Source organism: Stegastes partitus, unplaced genomic scaffold (assembly GCF_000690725.1).
Source record: "Stegastes partitus isolate 25-593 unplaced genomic scaffold, Stegastes_partitus-1.0.2 Scaffold84, whole genome shotgun sequence".
Taxonomy (NCBI): domain Eukaryota; kingdom Metazoa; phylum Chordata; class Actinopteri; family Pomacentridae; genus Stegastes; species Stegastes partitus.
In genome coordinates this window covers 262,153-278,211 of record NW_007577815.1, presented here as the reverse complement: position 1 = coordinate 278,211, position 16,059 = coordinate 262,153, and the positions used below count along the sequence as shown (strand labels likewise).

At 41.0% G+C, this 16,059-nt stretch overlaps 1 protein-coding gene across 1 annotated transcript in view; it reads left to right on the top strand.

Annotated features, from left to right (window-relative positions):
- zmat4a (zinc finger, matrin-type 4a) overlaps positions 1 to 16,059 on the top strand; it is a 144,219-nt gene that overhangs the window by 59,254 nt on the left and 68,906 nt on the right. Inside the window, 1 exon segment of the mRNA XM_008276959.1 lies at positions 7,001 to 7,090. Within this exon segment, the coding sequence (XP_008275181.1) occupies positions 7,001 to 7,090 (90 nt within the window).

Genomic DNA, 16,059 nt, shown 5'->3' with positions numbered 1-16,059 from the left:
ATTTTTGTTCAGCCTTGATTATGTCAAGCGTGCGCTTAGCTTCCCTCTCATACAAGCACAGCTGACAGAGGACCAGTACAGATACAGTATAGTGGTCATTTTTCTAATCAGAGGCTTTTGACAGACTCATTAGTTGATACGTGCCTGCACAAGTTTAAATCTGCAGTACACAGAAACATATGTGAATAACCTACACGCTACCAGCTGAGACTATCTATCTATTTATTTTGATCCACTTATCCAAAGTTGGTGTGTAGTGGCAGCAGATGAAGCAGAGTGTTCCAGGACTTCCCCTCCCCAACAACGTTTTACGCTTCCTCCTGGGGGATCACTGGCCAGATGAGATATGTAATCCCTCCAGTGACTTCTGGGTCTGCCCCGAAGTCTAGTCCCAGTCGGACGTGCTGGGAAAATCTTCAAAGGAAGGCACCCAGGAGGCGTCCTCATCAGATGCCTGAACCACCTCTGCTGGCTTCATTCCAAGCAGTGCCTAGCAACACACGTATTGATTTTTTGAGCAGACCTTAACTTCTTTCTCCTTAACAGAGTAATTTCTAGTATTTATCAGAGAATTTGCTCCGATGTGGCAGAAACGCAAATGCTGTCAACAGAAGGGGAAAAGCTTATATTCAAACTGGCTATTTGTTCTTAAAAAACATGTTGCTTTCTGTTTTTTGCTGTGCTCACACATACTTTTACATTCATTATATATTACTGGCTGATGACTTTTTTTTTTTTTCTCATTCAATTTTCAACATATGTTTGGGCCCAACAGCATTGAGGAAAAATTTGGGGAAAGTAGACACTGAGGTAGATTTTGTTGCCTTTTTGTTGAGATAAAAGTAATTTAGAACAAAAAGAAAGCCGGTTTACTCCACAGTGTTTACCAAGTTCACCATTTTTAGTTTTCCCTATTAACTTTTGTTATTTACAAAGTACAGCTGAAGCTGATGGAAATGTTAGTCGATTTGATAGTATTTGATCATAAGTTTAGATGGAAACCAGGCTGTCAATGCTGGAGTTTGTTTTGTTTCAGGATTTGGGGTCACTCTATTGACCTCAGTTTTACATTTTGTGTAGGTGTTTGCTGTTTGCAGTCTGTGTACATCAGTGTAGCCTGTGCATGTATGTGTAACTTTACTGTGCATTCAATACTTTTTTCTTCTTTTTCTAACAAAACGACTAAATTCAATCAGTCAATGCGTTGATCAAATTGTATGGCATTCCATTCACTGGTTAGACATAGATCACCAAAATGAATGTGATTCGTCCTCTGAACACTATATATGTCTGTACCAAAGGTCATGGCAGTCTGTAAAGTAGTTCTTGACACATCTTATGGTGGTATTAAGTCAAGGGCTCACCAAAGTTGTTTTGTTTCATCCTCTGGGAAACATGAATGCTGGTACAAAATATTATGACACTCATATTTGTTTTGATGTTTCAACTTGGACCAAAGTAATGAACCAAGTGAGCTACAATGCTAGCAGGGCTAACGATGTGCCAGTGAGGTGTAGTGAGATGCTGTCAGTCTGCTAAAGTTCTATACTTAGATATGATATTCATGTTTGCTGTCTGTGTATTTACCGTGTTTAATGTGAGAGGATCTTTCTTCCTCTGTTAAAATCACTAATAAGCCAACTTTCATCCTATCTCATCTTATGCTTAAGCTGTCTTCTTTTAGTGTGTACACAGAGGGGAAATGTACTGTATCTCAGCAGTTCTTCGCTTGCTTTGCTGTTTTGAAAGATGCACGCAATAGTACTGTGCAGGTTTAGCATTTGGTAGAGTACAGTGGGAGTAGGCAACATGGGACCTGCTGGCAGAAACAAGAGCCAAGATAAAAACTCCCACATGAGTGGTGGGAAATAAATATCAGATTTTGAAAAGCACACTTTCATCATTTTTTTTTTTTTTCTGGATGGCTCTGGAACTATTAATTGAAGAGGCACTCAAGTGATTTAGTTCTGCACTTTCTTTAAAGTTCAGGCACTCAAAAAAATCATCTTAAAAATGAATAGTCAAAATGCTGACAACTTGTCAGGTTTGGATCCAAAAGCCTCGAACCGTTCCAGGTAACTGCCTGCATCTATCAAACTGCTACGATGAAAAAAAAATTGTGCAAATTAGTTGCAATTGCAAGAGCAGAATGTACAATGCATGTACAAAAAACAAATATTTTGACTTTCAAATGTGCCAATAGTACACTAATAGTCCATCTTCTTCTGTGAGCTGCTACACTGAAGTGACAAAGTGGAAAGTTTCTGGCTGGAAGTGTTTGTGCTGCAGAAACCCAAGTGTCTCTGCTGCAAAGATGAGACGTTACCTCTGTTTGTGAAACGCCACTTCAGGGTATTATAACAAATGAGACACCTGAGCACCAGATGTTATTAATTGCATTTATAAAAATATAGATACATCAAAAGAAACATCCACTCATGTTCTGGCAGTGAGTCAAAGCCCAGTGTACCACAAAACGATGGCTCCATTGTTGCTGTTGGCAGTGACCTCGCAGGAAATTGATGTTAAACTCTGGTTGATTGTCTTGTTCCTTCGCATCCCGTGTGGAATAGCATTTCCCTCACAATCATTGTCCCTCACTGCATGGAGAAATGGATGTAAAGATCGTATTTTTAGCACAGTGACAATCAGTCGGAATAATACTAAGCTGATTCTGCCATTAGGCAGACAAGATGTCCAGTTATTTATTTTATTCTACCATTTAGTGGAGAGAAATGTTCACATTTTGGAACATTCTCTGCTGCTGCAGTGAGCATGCTGTAGTCAAAGCTTAATTCAATATGAATAGAACCATTTTATATTACTAAGGCATTTTAGTAACGTACTTCATTCTCCCTCATCTGAGCTTAAAGTGTCACTGTTTTTCATTTTTTAAATTCAAATACTGCGTTAAAAAGAGGTGATGAAACCAGAACAGATTTTTAATGAGCGCAGAGTGGACTTCCATTCATCCTTCATGGTTTTCAAGCTCTGTTTCTCTTAAAGAAACAGCCGAGCTCAGGTTGCTGTATCTTTGCCAGGAAACCAGACAGGCAAGACAAATAGATTCCCTCAGCCTCACTCTCACCCCCTGACCAGGCAGGATGAGTTCGTCTACCGTGCCCTTGTGAAAAGAAGCCTGTGGTTATCCTCCCGTCTGACGGAGTGAGGAACCGGGCACTCGTCCATGCTCCCACATGCCTCACTAGTCGCTATCTTGTAACTATAAACTCATCTGTGATGTCCTCTGATGATGCAGTGACAATATCACAGAAGGTTTCCCCTCTCGTCACACTGTACCTTCTCCTCCTTCCTCCGTATCGCTTCTCTTGACACCCGAAGCGTCTCATCCTACAGCAGAATCATTTTCAGATAAACTCATCTGTCCTCCCAAATCCCGTCTTTCCCCTACCGTGGCTCTGCTATCAGATCCTGGGGGATCGATGGGCTGCTGGTAAGAGGACTCCTGCTTCACCTTCAGTGAACTGAGTGCTAATTATCAATTCAGCCCAGTATCAGGCAGAGTGCACTTCATTTGACGGCCTTCACCTATTTTTAATGGGACCTTTAACTTAAGCCTTTGAAACAGGAGTGTGTTTTGGAAAGGGCAGAAAGGGTAAAGTTCCACGTTCACCTTTATTTTCCTTTTTTTTTTTTTTTTTTTTTTTTTTTTCAACTATTCTCCAGTAGAGATTTATGTCACAGAATCGCTTAATTCAAAATATTCGTGGCTCACTGTGATTCCCTGCAGGGTTCATACTCTGTAGAAAGTGGATGCTGACCTCACCAGCATCGCCACTGAAACTCTAGATTACACCTGTCAGCAGATCAACAGGTAGATTCTCTTTTGGAATCTAAATCATCCAGTTAGGTTATTTTGAATGGCTAGAAACTGGGGTTCAGTCATGAGCAGGATGTCTCTTAGATACCATCGAAGTGAGGATAGCCGATGTGCCAAATGTAGTATATCCCAACAAGTGTTGCACTAGCTTGGGGTCATATTAAAGAGCTCATATTATGCATTTTGGGTTTCCCCCCCATCGACATCACCATGGAACATTTGCATAATTTGTTGCAGTTGATGGGAAAAAAATAAATCAAGGAGGCCTGGAGTTTTTTTTTACACTGAGACTCTATATCTTTCACACCTATGCTATGATCCTCAAGGAATGGTGATCCCATTTTCCATGAGAACTGATTGGTCAGCAGCTGGTGCTCTCAAACATATTGATTCGTTATCGTAAACATTACCTGCTATGGAACAGGATAGGTGTGCAGCATAAGTTATTGTCATAGCCCTGAAAAACCGAGTTAACGCCCATACATTGAAATACTTGGAAACATAACATTTGGATTTATCAGATTTAGGCTGCAAATCAAAGTCAAAGCACTTACCATGTATGTGACCCATCTGCACGAAATCAGTCGCATTGTGCCTTTGGCTATATCCGAGATACAGCTCAAATTACGTTAACACATGATAAAATATTGATTTTGGGTTTGTTGATTAGATCGATCCATGCAGTTGTTTTCTACATGTAGAGAACATACAGTATTACAGAGCGTAATAATATTATGCTCCAAATCGCTGTCAAATACATCAGCGTGCATGAGCAGTAACACCAGAAAGAAGCTGTGGAAGTTACTTGTGCGCGGGCTCCACAAGCAATGTGTCATTGCCAGCCAATCCTGTCCAGTGATTTGCGTCATGTGGTAGCAACATGCCGCTTTTGTTTACGCATAATAGCCCAAGGTGCAATGCAACTGATTTCGTGCAGATGGGTCACATATGATTTCTCACACACTTAGTATGAAAAAATTTTTTTTAGATAAATTATTGTAAAAAATACACACATAAAAATGAAGAAAGATTTGTTTCCAAATCAAAATTCAGACTTACTGAACTTATGACACTTGTGTCAAAATATCATTCTGGTCTCCTTGTGATTGGTCGGAGGCCATAGTGACTGTGTCGTGAGCTATCCTGGCCTTCGTTGATTGGTTAGATGCAGTCACATGATTCTGCCCCCTTCCATTTTTAAAGCCTGTGGAAGTTACCATATATGGTTCATTGCCTGATAAAGGGTTAAACCTGAAGCTACTATGCAAACCGAACATCCTGCTTCACAGGCCTCTTGGGTTACAATACATCACCAATGTTGCCTCTCTGTGGAGGGCCAGCTGACCAATCGAGCAGACAGGAGGAGGCCTTAAAGACAGGAATTAAACAGAGATTTCAGTCAAAAGATGAAGAGAAGAGTTGTAGCAGTGAAATGAGCAAACGTTAAAGCATGCAAACATCTAAGAGGTCCCAAAAATAAAATGATAAACCTAATGAGCATAATATGGGAACTTTATGAGTTGGACAATATGCACTGATGATGTTAAACATTACAACCACTCATAGATGCTACTTAAAATGCTGTCTATCTCGTAGCAACATGTCACGGTCATGTCAGTAGCGACTGATGCAATTCTTCTATTGCTTTGCTCTTATTCCCAATAAGAGCTCAACATGTCGCTATGTTACGCTTGCTGTTTCTTAAATCACTTTTCCAGTCCACTATATGTACTTTGCACCATTTTGAGTTCCTGTATTAGAACAGAGAACAAGCCTTCTTTCATTTTCCCGTAGGGGGTGTCTCTGTTGTCATGGTAAAGATGTTCAATACTCTGAATGTACTACTGTGAAGTTAACCCTGCAAAGGCAGAGGGAATGAATGAACTATGAAGTAGATTCACACTGGTCATATTACCTAGGTGGCATTTATTGGCTTTTGAGGATGAACATCTCTTTACATTAAACACCACAGTGCTCTATTATGATTCATTTGTTGTCATGTTTGTTTTCAGTAGTTAATTTAAGTCCAATGTTTTCTGTCCATTTAGATATTTGATCTCTACCACTCTCTGGGGGACTCTTTAGCTGCTAAATACTCCAATGTGTTGATGAGTTGGTTTGAGTGGGTTGTGCACAGTGGATTTTTTTTTTTAGATTTTCTACTGAAATTGGTGTCTTCTGTGTAAGAAAAAAATGTCATGAATGTGACAACTGTGAGTCAAAACAGTATTTTAAACTAGCTACTCTAAACATACCATGTTTGTTTGTTTTTTTTTCATTTTTCAGCCAACTGCAGCTTTAATACATTTTAAAAATGTTTCAAAATGAAAAAAACAAACAAACAAGTGTTTTAGCACTGTTTCAGGAATAATCTCTGACCTTACTGACATGATTGAGAGTGACTGGAAAAGCACTGGGAATGTGCGAGCTGGTGGAAACAGTAAGCACAGAGTTTAGTTGTAGAAAATACTACAGGGGAAGACCAGGCAGATGTCGTTGTTTTCTTACGGTAAAAAGTCACATGACAGTAGTGAGACAAATCTGTGAGGAATATGAATGGTGACACCCAATCAGGAAGTGATTCTGAATGTCTGTGTCACTGTTTTGTCTCTTTCGTACTAAACTGCAGTTCCTGGAATTTTCTAGCTAAAACTGGGTCAGCAGGATTTCCGAAAGTGTCTGTTTCAAGGTTTCTATCGCTCCAGAGTAGTGAAGATGCTCGGTGCTAAATGTAGCAAAGGTTATGTGTTTTAAAATGAAAGCATGTTTGCTTGGATGTACATTATTGGACTTCAGAATTCTCCCAACAGTCTTGTATCCATAGGCTGTTCAGTTTTGGTCTTACAGTTGTGGAGCTGGTTCTGCCTGAATTTTGGCGTTTGTTTTGGGGGAAATTTCAAAAGTCAGCCATGATGCTTACTGAGATGATTTATGTTTCCACATGGTATCAAGTCGCAAAGATGGGTTAGAGGGGACATGGCATGAATATTTAAACACAACATCACAGCACTGGATGTCCAGGTTGATTGACAGAAGCCACAATTTGAAAACAAGAATCAGCCATTTTAATTCTACAGCATACAAATGGATCAAACACCCTCCTGTGCAATGTCACCTACATTACCTAACTAATGACGTTTTTGCTTCTCTCTCCTCCAGAGTCGGAAACACGCCAACAAAGTGCGGCTGTATTACATGCTACATCCTGTGGATGGAGGCTGCCCAGCCAAGAAGCTCAGAACAGACAATGTGAGTCCTCTGTGAATTCTGTACAATGTTTCCCCAAAGTGTCTATAATCACTGAGAAACACACACTTCAGTCCAGGGCTGCTGGTTTCACACAGAAGCCTTAAATGGTTTTTCAGGCTTTCCAACACCCGTGTGACCTCCTCTCTCCTCCTCTCGTGTCAGAATAGCTGACAGATAAACAGCGGCGCCACATTTCTAGACCAATGAACACCGCGACAGCGATGCTGCTGCGGTTGGATGCCAGGAGATGCCAACCTTTCATTAAACACAAAGACATATTGTGAGGTATCTGGCCCTCACAGCCCTCCTGTCGTGTAAATTGGAAGTACATGACGTGTTTGACAGACACAATTATGTGGCCTGTTGTTCCCTGTACAATAACAGTTTGTGTGGTGATGTGTGTTGCTTTAGTAGTGCAACCTTCACAGCTAAAAGCAACTTCTGGCCCTCTTTGTCTCTGTTGAGGAAGGGCTCAAACATGGTTTTTACATCCACTTTGCAGCCCGGCCCACACTCAGATAAGCATCACGATGTAGAAGTTTCATGGTGCGTGTTGAGATGTGATGTTAACGTCATGCTGAAAGGGCCAATCCAAGTTCCTTTCAAGTGGAGTTTAAGGCCGGCGTGGGGCGACGGGGGGAAGCTGTAGTGGAGGGACATGAGTGCAGAGGTCTCTGCCGCAATTATGGGGAGTTTGCCTGCTATCAGTCTAGAAATCTGGGTTTGTGAACCAGATAAGGACACGTCAAGGGACACTATTGCTTTCTGTTGCTGCCTCAGCGCATCACCCAGCCCTGCCGCTCTGGTGCTGTTTGGCTGTACGTTTCCCCTCTAACCCTTCTCCTCCTCTTTGTCGTTTTTGTTCTCATCTTCTCATCTGCCCTCTGTTTCCCCTGTCACACTTCTCCACTCATCGGCTGTCCCTTTTGTCTTGTGTTCTTATTCTTTCCTTTTCCTCTGCTCTTGTATTGTCCATCTTCCTTTGCTTCTTTTCCTTCCCTTTTCTTTACTCTAGATTTTTATCTTTTACTTTCCACACCTTTCCTTATTTATTTAATTACATATCGCACTCTTCCTTCCTTTCTTTATCTTTACTTTTCTTCCCTATCCTGTTCATCTCTCTTCTTTCTCTGCTTTCCTACCCTTGCCCTCCCTCACCTTTACTTTACTTTTGTTTTCGATCTCATTCTTTTCTTATCTCTGTTTTGTTTCCTTTGTTTTCCTCTACTTCTCTATCATTCCCATTCTTCCTTTTGTCTTTTCCCCTTTCTTTCCTCTCCTGTTCTACCTCTGCTTTTCCTCCACTTTTATGTCCTCTCACATTCTCCTATTTCTTTTTCTTACGTCTTCTTTTCTGTCTATTCATTTTTCCCCTCTTTTGTCTCATTGTTTTTTCTTTTCATTTCTCCTCCTATGTTCTGTTCCACTGATTTCTTTTTCTTTCCAGTAGTTGTTTATTATGGTTTTGCTTTCTTCTACTTTCTTTTCATACTCTATCCCATCCTTTTATTTCCTTCCTTCTTTTTTTTTTTTTTTTTTTACAGTTTACCTTTATTGTATCATTTCCCTTCCTTTGTCTTCATATCCTTGGCTTTCTTTTGTTGTGCCTTTTCTTTCTACTTCTTGGCTCTACTTTTTTGTCCTGTATTTTTCTTCTTTATTTCCTCCATTTCTTTCCTACTTTTCCTCATCTTCACTGTTTTCTTCTTCCCTTTTTTATTTCCACCACTTTTGTATTCTTTTCTTTTCTGTTCTTTCCTTTGCTTTCTTCTCCTGTGCGTTTCTATTGTTCCCCTCTTGCAGTTCATTGTTCTTTTTCTTTTTTTTTAAAATCTCATCTCTCCCCAACATTTTCCTCTTTTGCTTTCCTCCTGTCGTATTGTTCTGTCTCCCGTCCTCTCTGTTTACCGCTGTTGCTATTTTCTCATTTTCATCCCTAATCCATTCTCCTCCTTTCCCCCCTTTCCTCCCATTCTTTGTCCTCTTCTTTCCATCCTTTCTCTTCCTCCCATGCAGACCCCATTACCTGCCTTTATTCGCATCTATTCACTTTTTACAACCTTTCTACTTTTATGTTGTCATGATTACCCTCATTTGTCTTTAATTTCGTGGTTTTATTTTTCTTCTTTGCCTCTCACTCCTCTCGTCCTCGCTTTGCTCCACAAAATGTCTTTTTGTGATGGTTTCTTTGATTTTTTTTTTTCCATCTGTCTGACGAAGAAGTCTTGTACTCTTCCTCCTGTCAGCGTTCTGCCAGTGCTTTTATCACTCGCACTGAAACCACGTGGGATCGCAGTGATAAGTGATGACACTCGGATGTAGGAACACAGAAAGTTTGACTCTCCGTTGTGTATTTCGTTACTGGCACGACGCAGATTCTACACACTGTTTGACCGAATGATGGATGCTGTTGTACTCTGTTCTGCTACCATCTGGGTGGTTTTTAACTGAAACTACTGCAATAATGTTTAGATTAGAAATAAATTGATAATGTACAGAATCCCCCAAACACGGGACATGTATCTGTGCTCCTAACTTGAATCTACAGTAACCTTTGTTGTGTTTCTTATCACTACTTCGTTGTAGTATTCAGTCTTTATCCGTTTGTATCATGAGTCACTTCAGAAATGTAGTTATAACTTTCAACATTTTTTACAGTCTTGTTACTCTGAAGTCATTTTCTATATATTTTTCATGCTTTAAAGCAGGGGTGTCAAACTCTGGTCCTCGAGGGCCGCAATCCTGCATGTTTTAGATGTTTCCTTCTTCCAACACACCTGATTCAAATGATCAGGATCGTTATCAGGCTTCTGCAGAGGGAAACATCTAAAACATGCAGGATTGCGGCCCTCGAGGACCAGAGTTTGACACCCCTGCTTTAAAGGGTCAAAACAGAACCCAAGTGGTATTCAGTGAAGCTATTCACTCTTAGAAATATGCAAGATTTTCTTTACTTAAGGCTTCACCAGTCAATAGTTTATAGCAGTGGATCAAATGTTTTCTTGTGTTTGAGTTCTTGAGTGTTTTGGACCAATTTTGACCAATCAATGCAAGTTAACTGTCCTTCTGTTTTTGTTTATTGTCGCTGCTGGATGCTGACATGTCCGTTCGGGCAGTAATTTAGTACATGTGTGTCCACAATACACCATTTGTCATCTAAAGAATGATTTCAGACGACATGGTATCAATCTGCCACATGACCACAGACCATGTGTCACCATCCCAATCCAGGATCATCTTATGCAGCACGTCCATTTGGAAAATCGTCCGTGATTGGTTACAGAGACGCTAATGAAGTTGTTGGTGTGCACAACCCCATAATCTCTGTTAAAACTGTGAGGAATCCCTTGAGAGAAGCTTGTGTCTGGAGGCCTCTATCTGAAGGCTGTAATCGATTCTAGCAGGCTACCCCTCATGTTTGTTGGTTTCTAGCAAAACAGAGAATGATCCTTTTCACTGATGAGTCTCATTTTCAGCTGAGTGTATAGTTTGGAAATTTCAACTTCATACAGAAGGAACCAATGGCTATCTCAATTCCCAATGATGTCCAGATGAAATCCCCACTGCTGTAGTTATTCCATTCATTTGCCAACATCACTTAGCATTTCCACAAGACAATTCATGTCTATACTTTTGTTCAGTATACTTTAAATACCAAGTAAGATGCCTCACTTTTTGGAAGGTGCACAAAAGGAGTAGGCAGTGTTGATCAGTACTAAGTGAACATTTTCTGTTTTGTGTTTAGCTCAGCATTAATAAGGACAAAAGGTGGAGTGATTGATTTGTGGGTTTTTAGGAACAATCATTACTCATTGATTCATTCATAGTGTCCCCCTGTTAGGTCTTTGGTAACTAAGTATTATCTATTATATAGTCTGGGATTAGGAAAGTATGGATGATGCTTCAACTATCAAGCTCCTGATCTATTCCTCTCTTGCTCTTTAGCAGCTGTGCATATTGATGTTTCACAAGGCGATAATGTGTCAAAAGGCCATTTAACAGCAGACATTTTGACCTGTAACAGTAGGAAACATGCATATGTTACTTATCACATTATCAGTGGCTGTGTTCTATTCAAGGGTTCATTTGTGCTTTTATGTCTATGAAAAGGGAATATTACTGCAGGTTTGAAGGTACCCTGTGGAGTTTTTGACGACTAAAAAGTGCTCCGCTGTGGAGCAGCGTTTTTACAAGTGAGTCCCCTTTGTGTTTGTGACTTGTTTGTACACATGCTTACAGATACACACAAGCAATTTATAGTTTCCTATGGTATGTTTATTAATTCATGTTCTTCCGCTGTTCCGGAGTAGGCAGTAGGGATTTGCCAAGAAAGCTGGCAGTGACTAAACAAAGTCTTGGATTGACTTGCTTTTAGCACATTTGTGGTCTCAAGGATATGCACAGTGTTTTGCAACACAAGTGAAAGTAGCTACGAATGATGCAAATTTTATTAGATATTTTGCTACTGTCTTATTAATGAGCAGTATTGATATCAAGCAGCATTGCAGTTTTCCACAGTTAAAAGGGGATGCCATCCTCCTCTTTAACAAAATGACCAAAAGGCATCCCCCTTGTTAACCTGCCCCCTCTCCATCCCCTAGTCGCACGAGCAGAAGGGTTGTTCAGTTGAGTATGTTAGTCTGCCTCACTCATCGATCCTCTGTCTGAAGTTTGTGCAAGTTACAGTACATGACCCCGACCATGGCACTGAAATGTCAGCAGGCTGACTGTGCTGTGCTGCGATAAATCCATGGCACTGTCCGTGGTGCTGAGGAAGCACATGGATTTGTAATTGTGCCTTTTTCTCTCAGTTCCACCCTTCAGGCAGCTTAGATCTATAATGTTCTCTAAACTATATACTAATAATACTCAATTCTACACTACATATCAGCCTACATACTTCATATGTAGAGTCACCTTCATGGTTAAAGTGACAAGTAGCAACATGCAGTCGCGAGCAAGAGGACTGGAGACTGCCTGTAGTGTTCCTGTGATCTTTTTTTTTTTTTTTTAATTTCTTTTCTTTTGGTAGCATCTCTGCTGCTGACAAAAAACCCACCCAGACCAAACCACCCCTGTAACAGAGTAGCTTGGGGGAGACGGGGTTTGGTCATGGGGGCAGCAGGGTAAGCAGGTTATTTAAAACATCCTCTCCTGAGAATCATTTTCCAGCTTCTACTGAAGGATCCCAAGGCATTCCCAGGCCAGATGAGATATGTAATCCCTCTAGTGAGTTCTTGCTCACCCCCGGGGTCTCCTCTCAGTTGGGCGCTCCTGGAAATTCTCCAAAGGAAGGCACCCAGGATGCGTCCTAATTAGACGGCTGAACCACCGACCACTGACTCAACGCAAAAGAGCAGCAACTCTGTTCTGAGCTCCCTCTGGATGTCTCACCCTGTATTTAAGGTGGAATCCAGCCACCCGACAGAGAAAATGATTTTCATTCCATTATCTTAAAGAAGAAGGTTATACAATCAGAACTACGTTGTGTTTCGAAAAATAATCATTATTAAAATACTTAATGTCAACATCAAGGAAAAAAACAGAGCTAAACAAAAAATGAAATTTACCTCAATGCAGCTAATTCACTCAAAAATGTAATCACAATTACAATATCAAGAGTCGGTTTCGACATGGCCTACCAGGTTTGAGTTTATTCAGATCTGTTTTCATTAATGTTGAAGCTTTTTTTCTAAGATATTTTTCTGAATGATCTCACTCTAACTGGCTTAATTATCCTTTAATGTCCTCTTTTTCTATTGTACATGAAAAATTTCAAGGGCTCATGTAGCTTCAAATGGATCTGCTTAAAGTTTATGGTGAGAAACAATCAGTTTGCTGCGTAAAATGTTACGGCCCATTTCTTCATTATGAAATTTAATAAAATACATTTTGCAGTGGGGAGCAAAAGAAGCTAACTGGATCGAATGAAATTGTAGATTTGTCACACTTATGGTGGATGTACCCTGTAACGCTGTCCTGTGGAACTGTGAGACATGAACATGGATGTGTGTGTTGGTGATGGTGTAGCAGCAGTGTGCTCCAGTAGGACCAGTCCCCCGTTAAAATGCAAGAAATCACCTACCACAGTGTTTTGTGAAGCAGGTCGAGGTAAAGCAATCAAATGTCAAGTAAATCTAGTGGAGCAAAAAAAAAAAAAAAAAGTGCAATGTTTTCCTCTAAAACACAGTGAAGCAGAAAGAAACACAAAATAAATATTCATGCAAAGTACAAGCACCTTTAAAATTTCACTCATGCACAGTACTTGAGTCAACATTCTTAAGCACTTTCCATCTCTACAGCATTTAAACTATTAAACTCCACACTGGGGCTGATAGAGAAGCATATTCTCACCGAGTGATTCAGACCTCAGTAAACTGCCTGAGGTAGAGGCAGTTGTATATGCTCTGTTTTTGTGGCCTTTAGTATTATTCTAGCTGTTCTCAATATCAGAGCTGTTAGCATTTTGTGTATGGCTGTCAGGTAGAATCTGTGTCTGCTTTGTAGCGGCTGTGTCAACGGGGATGGCAAGAAAATTGGTTTCTACATGGATCCAGTTGTTTTCCCAAAATAGCTATCCAAACTGTAGCATCACTGAGCAGAGGAGGCAGCAGGAAGAGGGCTCCGCTTGAGTCTCCCACTACTTCAGCTCCTGGTATAGTTTTGTCACACCTAGAACACATTCACACAAGAGTGTGTTTGTGTACCTCCGGGAACTTATGCATGTAAAATGTGGTGCTGAAAGGTGAATGAGGCCAGGAGTTCAGCTTTTGTCCTGTGTGCAGAAAAAGCCTGCATTTACTAAATGTTTAATTCATAAAGAAGCTGCATTTCCCCATGTGTTGGTTACATGTAGAGCTGCACAGTATAGGAAAATACAGACATTGCGATATATTGTTTTTCTGCAATATATATTTGTCAAATCAGTTCAATAAATACATCATGTGTGTAATTTACTAACTGCAAGATGCAGTCTGTGGTCAGAGCAATGGGTCCACTTCTTCAGGGCAGCAGCCTTCATCATGTTCACCACATTATCTTTCGTTGTTCACATGGCAACAACACTTCTTTTATCCTCGTTACAATGTTCTGACTTGCATGGTCATTCTGCCAAAATGAGACTTTTCAGTGTTAGTCTTCATTTAAAAACTGAACAGTTCTGTCTCAGTTTGTGCCTTGCAATTGTCTCTCAGCTCTGATATGACAACGTGACAAAAATAGGTGTGCAATAGTTTACGTACTGCTAGTCAAGCAGTTTTTCAGACCTACTTTGGTAGCTGTGTTGGGACCTTCCTCACGTGTTGTAGCACTGGTTAAGACATGTGAAATACGCTACATTGCCAAAAGTATTCGCTCACCTGCCTTGACTCACATATGAGCTTAAGTGACATCCCATTCCTAGTCCATAGGGTTCAATATGATGTTGGTCCACCCTTTGCAGCTAGAACAGCTTCAACTCTTCTGGGAAGGCTGTCCACAAGGTTTAGGAGTGTGTTAATGGGAATTTTTTACCATTCTTCCAGAAGCACATTTGTGAGGTCACACACTGATGTTGGACGAGAAGGCCTGGCTCTCAGTGTCCACTCTAATTCATCCCAAAGGGTTGAGTTCAGGACTCTGTGCAGGCCAGTCAAGTTCATCCACACCAGACTCTGCCATCAATGTCTTTATGGACCTTGCTTTGTGCACTGGTGCACCTTCATGCTGGAAGAGGAAGGGGCCATCTCCAAACTGTTCCCACAAAGTTGGGAGCATGGAATTGTCCAAAATCTCTTGGCATGCTGAAGCATTCAGAGTTCCTTTCACTGGACCTAAGGGGCCAAGCCCAGCTCCTGAAAAACAACCCTATAACATAATCCCCCCTCTACCAAGCTTTACATTTGGCACAATGCAGTCAGACAAGTACCGTTCTCCTGGCAACCGCCAAACCCAGACTCAACCATCAGATTGCCAGATAGAGAAGCGTGATTCGTCACTACAGAGAACGTGTCTCCATCACTCTAGAGTCCAGTGATGGCGTGCTTCACACCACTGCATCTGACGTTTTGCATTGCACTTGGTGATTAATGGCTTGGATGCAGCTGCTCTACCATGGAAACCCATTCCATGAAGCTCTCTGCGCACTGTTCTTGAGCTAATCTGAAGGCCACATGAAGTTTGGAGGTCTGCAGCGATTGACTGCAGAAAGTTGATGACCTCTGCTCCTTATGTGCCTCAGCATCCGCCGACCCCGCTCCGTCAGATTATGTGGCCTACCACTTGGTGGCTGAGTTGCTGTCGTTCCCAGACACCTCCACTTTGTTATAATACAGCTGACAGATGACTGTGGAATATTTAGGAGTGAGGACATTTCACGACTGGACTTGTTGCACAGGTGGCATCCTATCACAGTGCCACGCTGAAATTCACTGAGCTCCTGAGAGCGACCCATTCTTTCACAAATGTGTGTAGAAACAGTCTGCATGCCTAGGTGCTTAATTTTATACACCTGTGGCCACTGAAGTGATTGGAACACCTGATTCCGATAATTTGGATGGGTGAGCAAATACTTTTGGCAATATAGTGTCGTTTTTGCTTTTGGTAGATGGAGCTTTGTGCTGCTGACTGACATGCTCTAACAAATGAGTTGTGTTGCTTCATTTACTGAAGTACCTTTATGTGGTTAACATCCTCGCTCGTTTGGCTGTGATCAAGATTCAATGAACTCTGCGTCTTTTCGATAAAATTTAAAAACTGTGTAGCAAAGAACCATTAACTTGGAGTAAATGATGTTCTATCAAAAAGGCTTTTCTTTTAGAATAGGGATGGAAAATGAGAACTGTGCACATTTTCCTTTTGTTTGAAGCAGCAAAAAAGGTGTAACATGATGTGTTTGAGCTAATGTGGTGGTTTACTTGACATCACACTCCGCAAAATGTGACTATTGTGCGAAATCACGTTGTCAGTGCTGACATGATACATGATGCAGT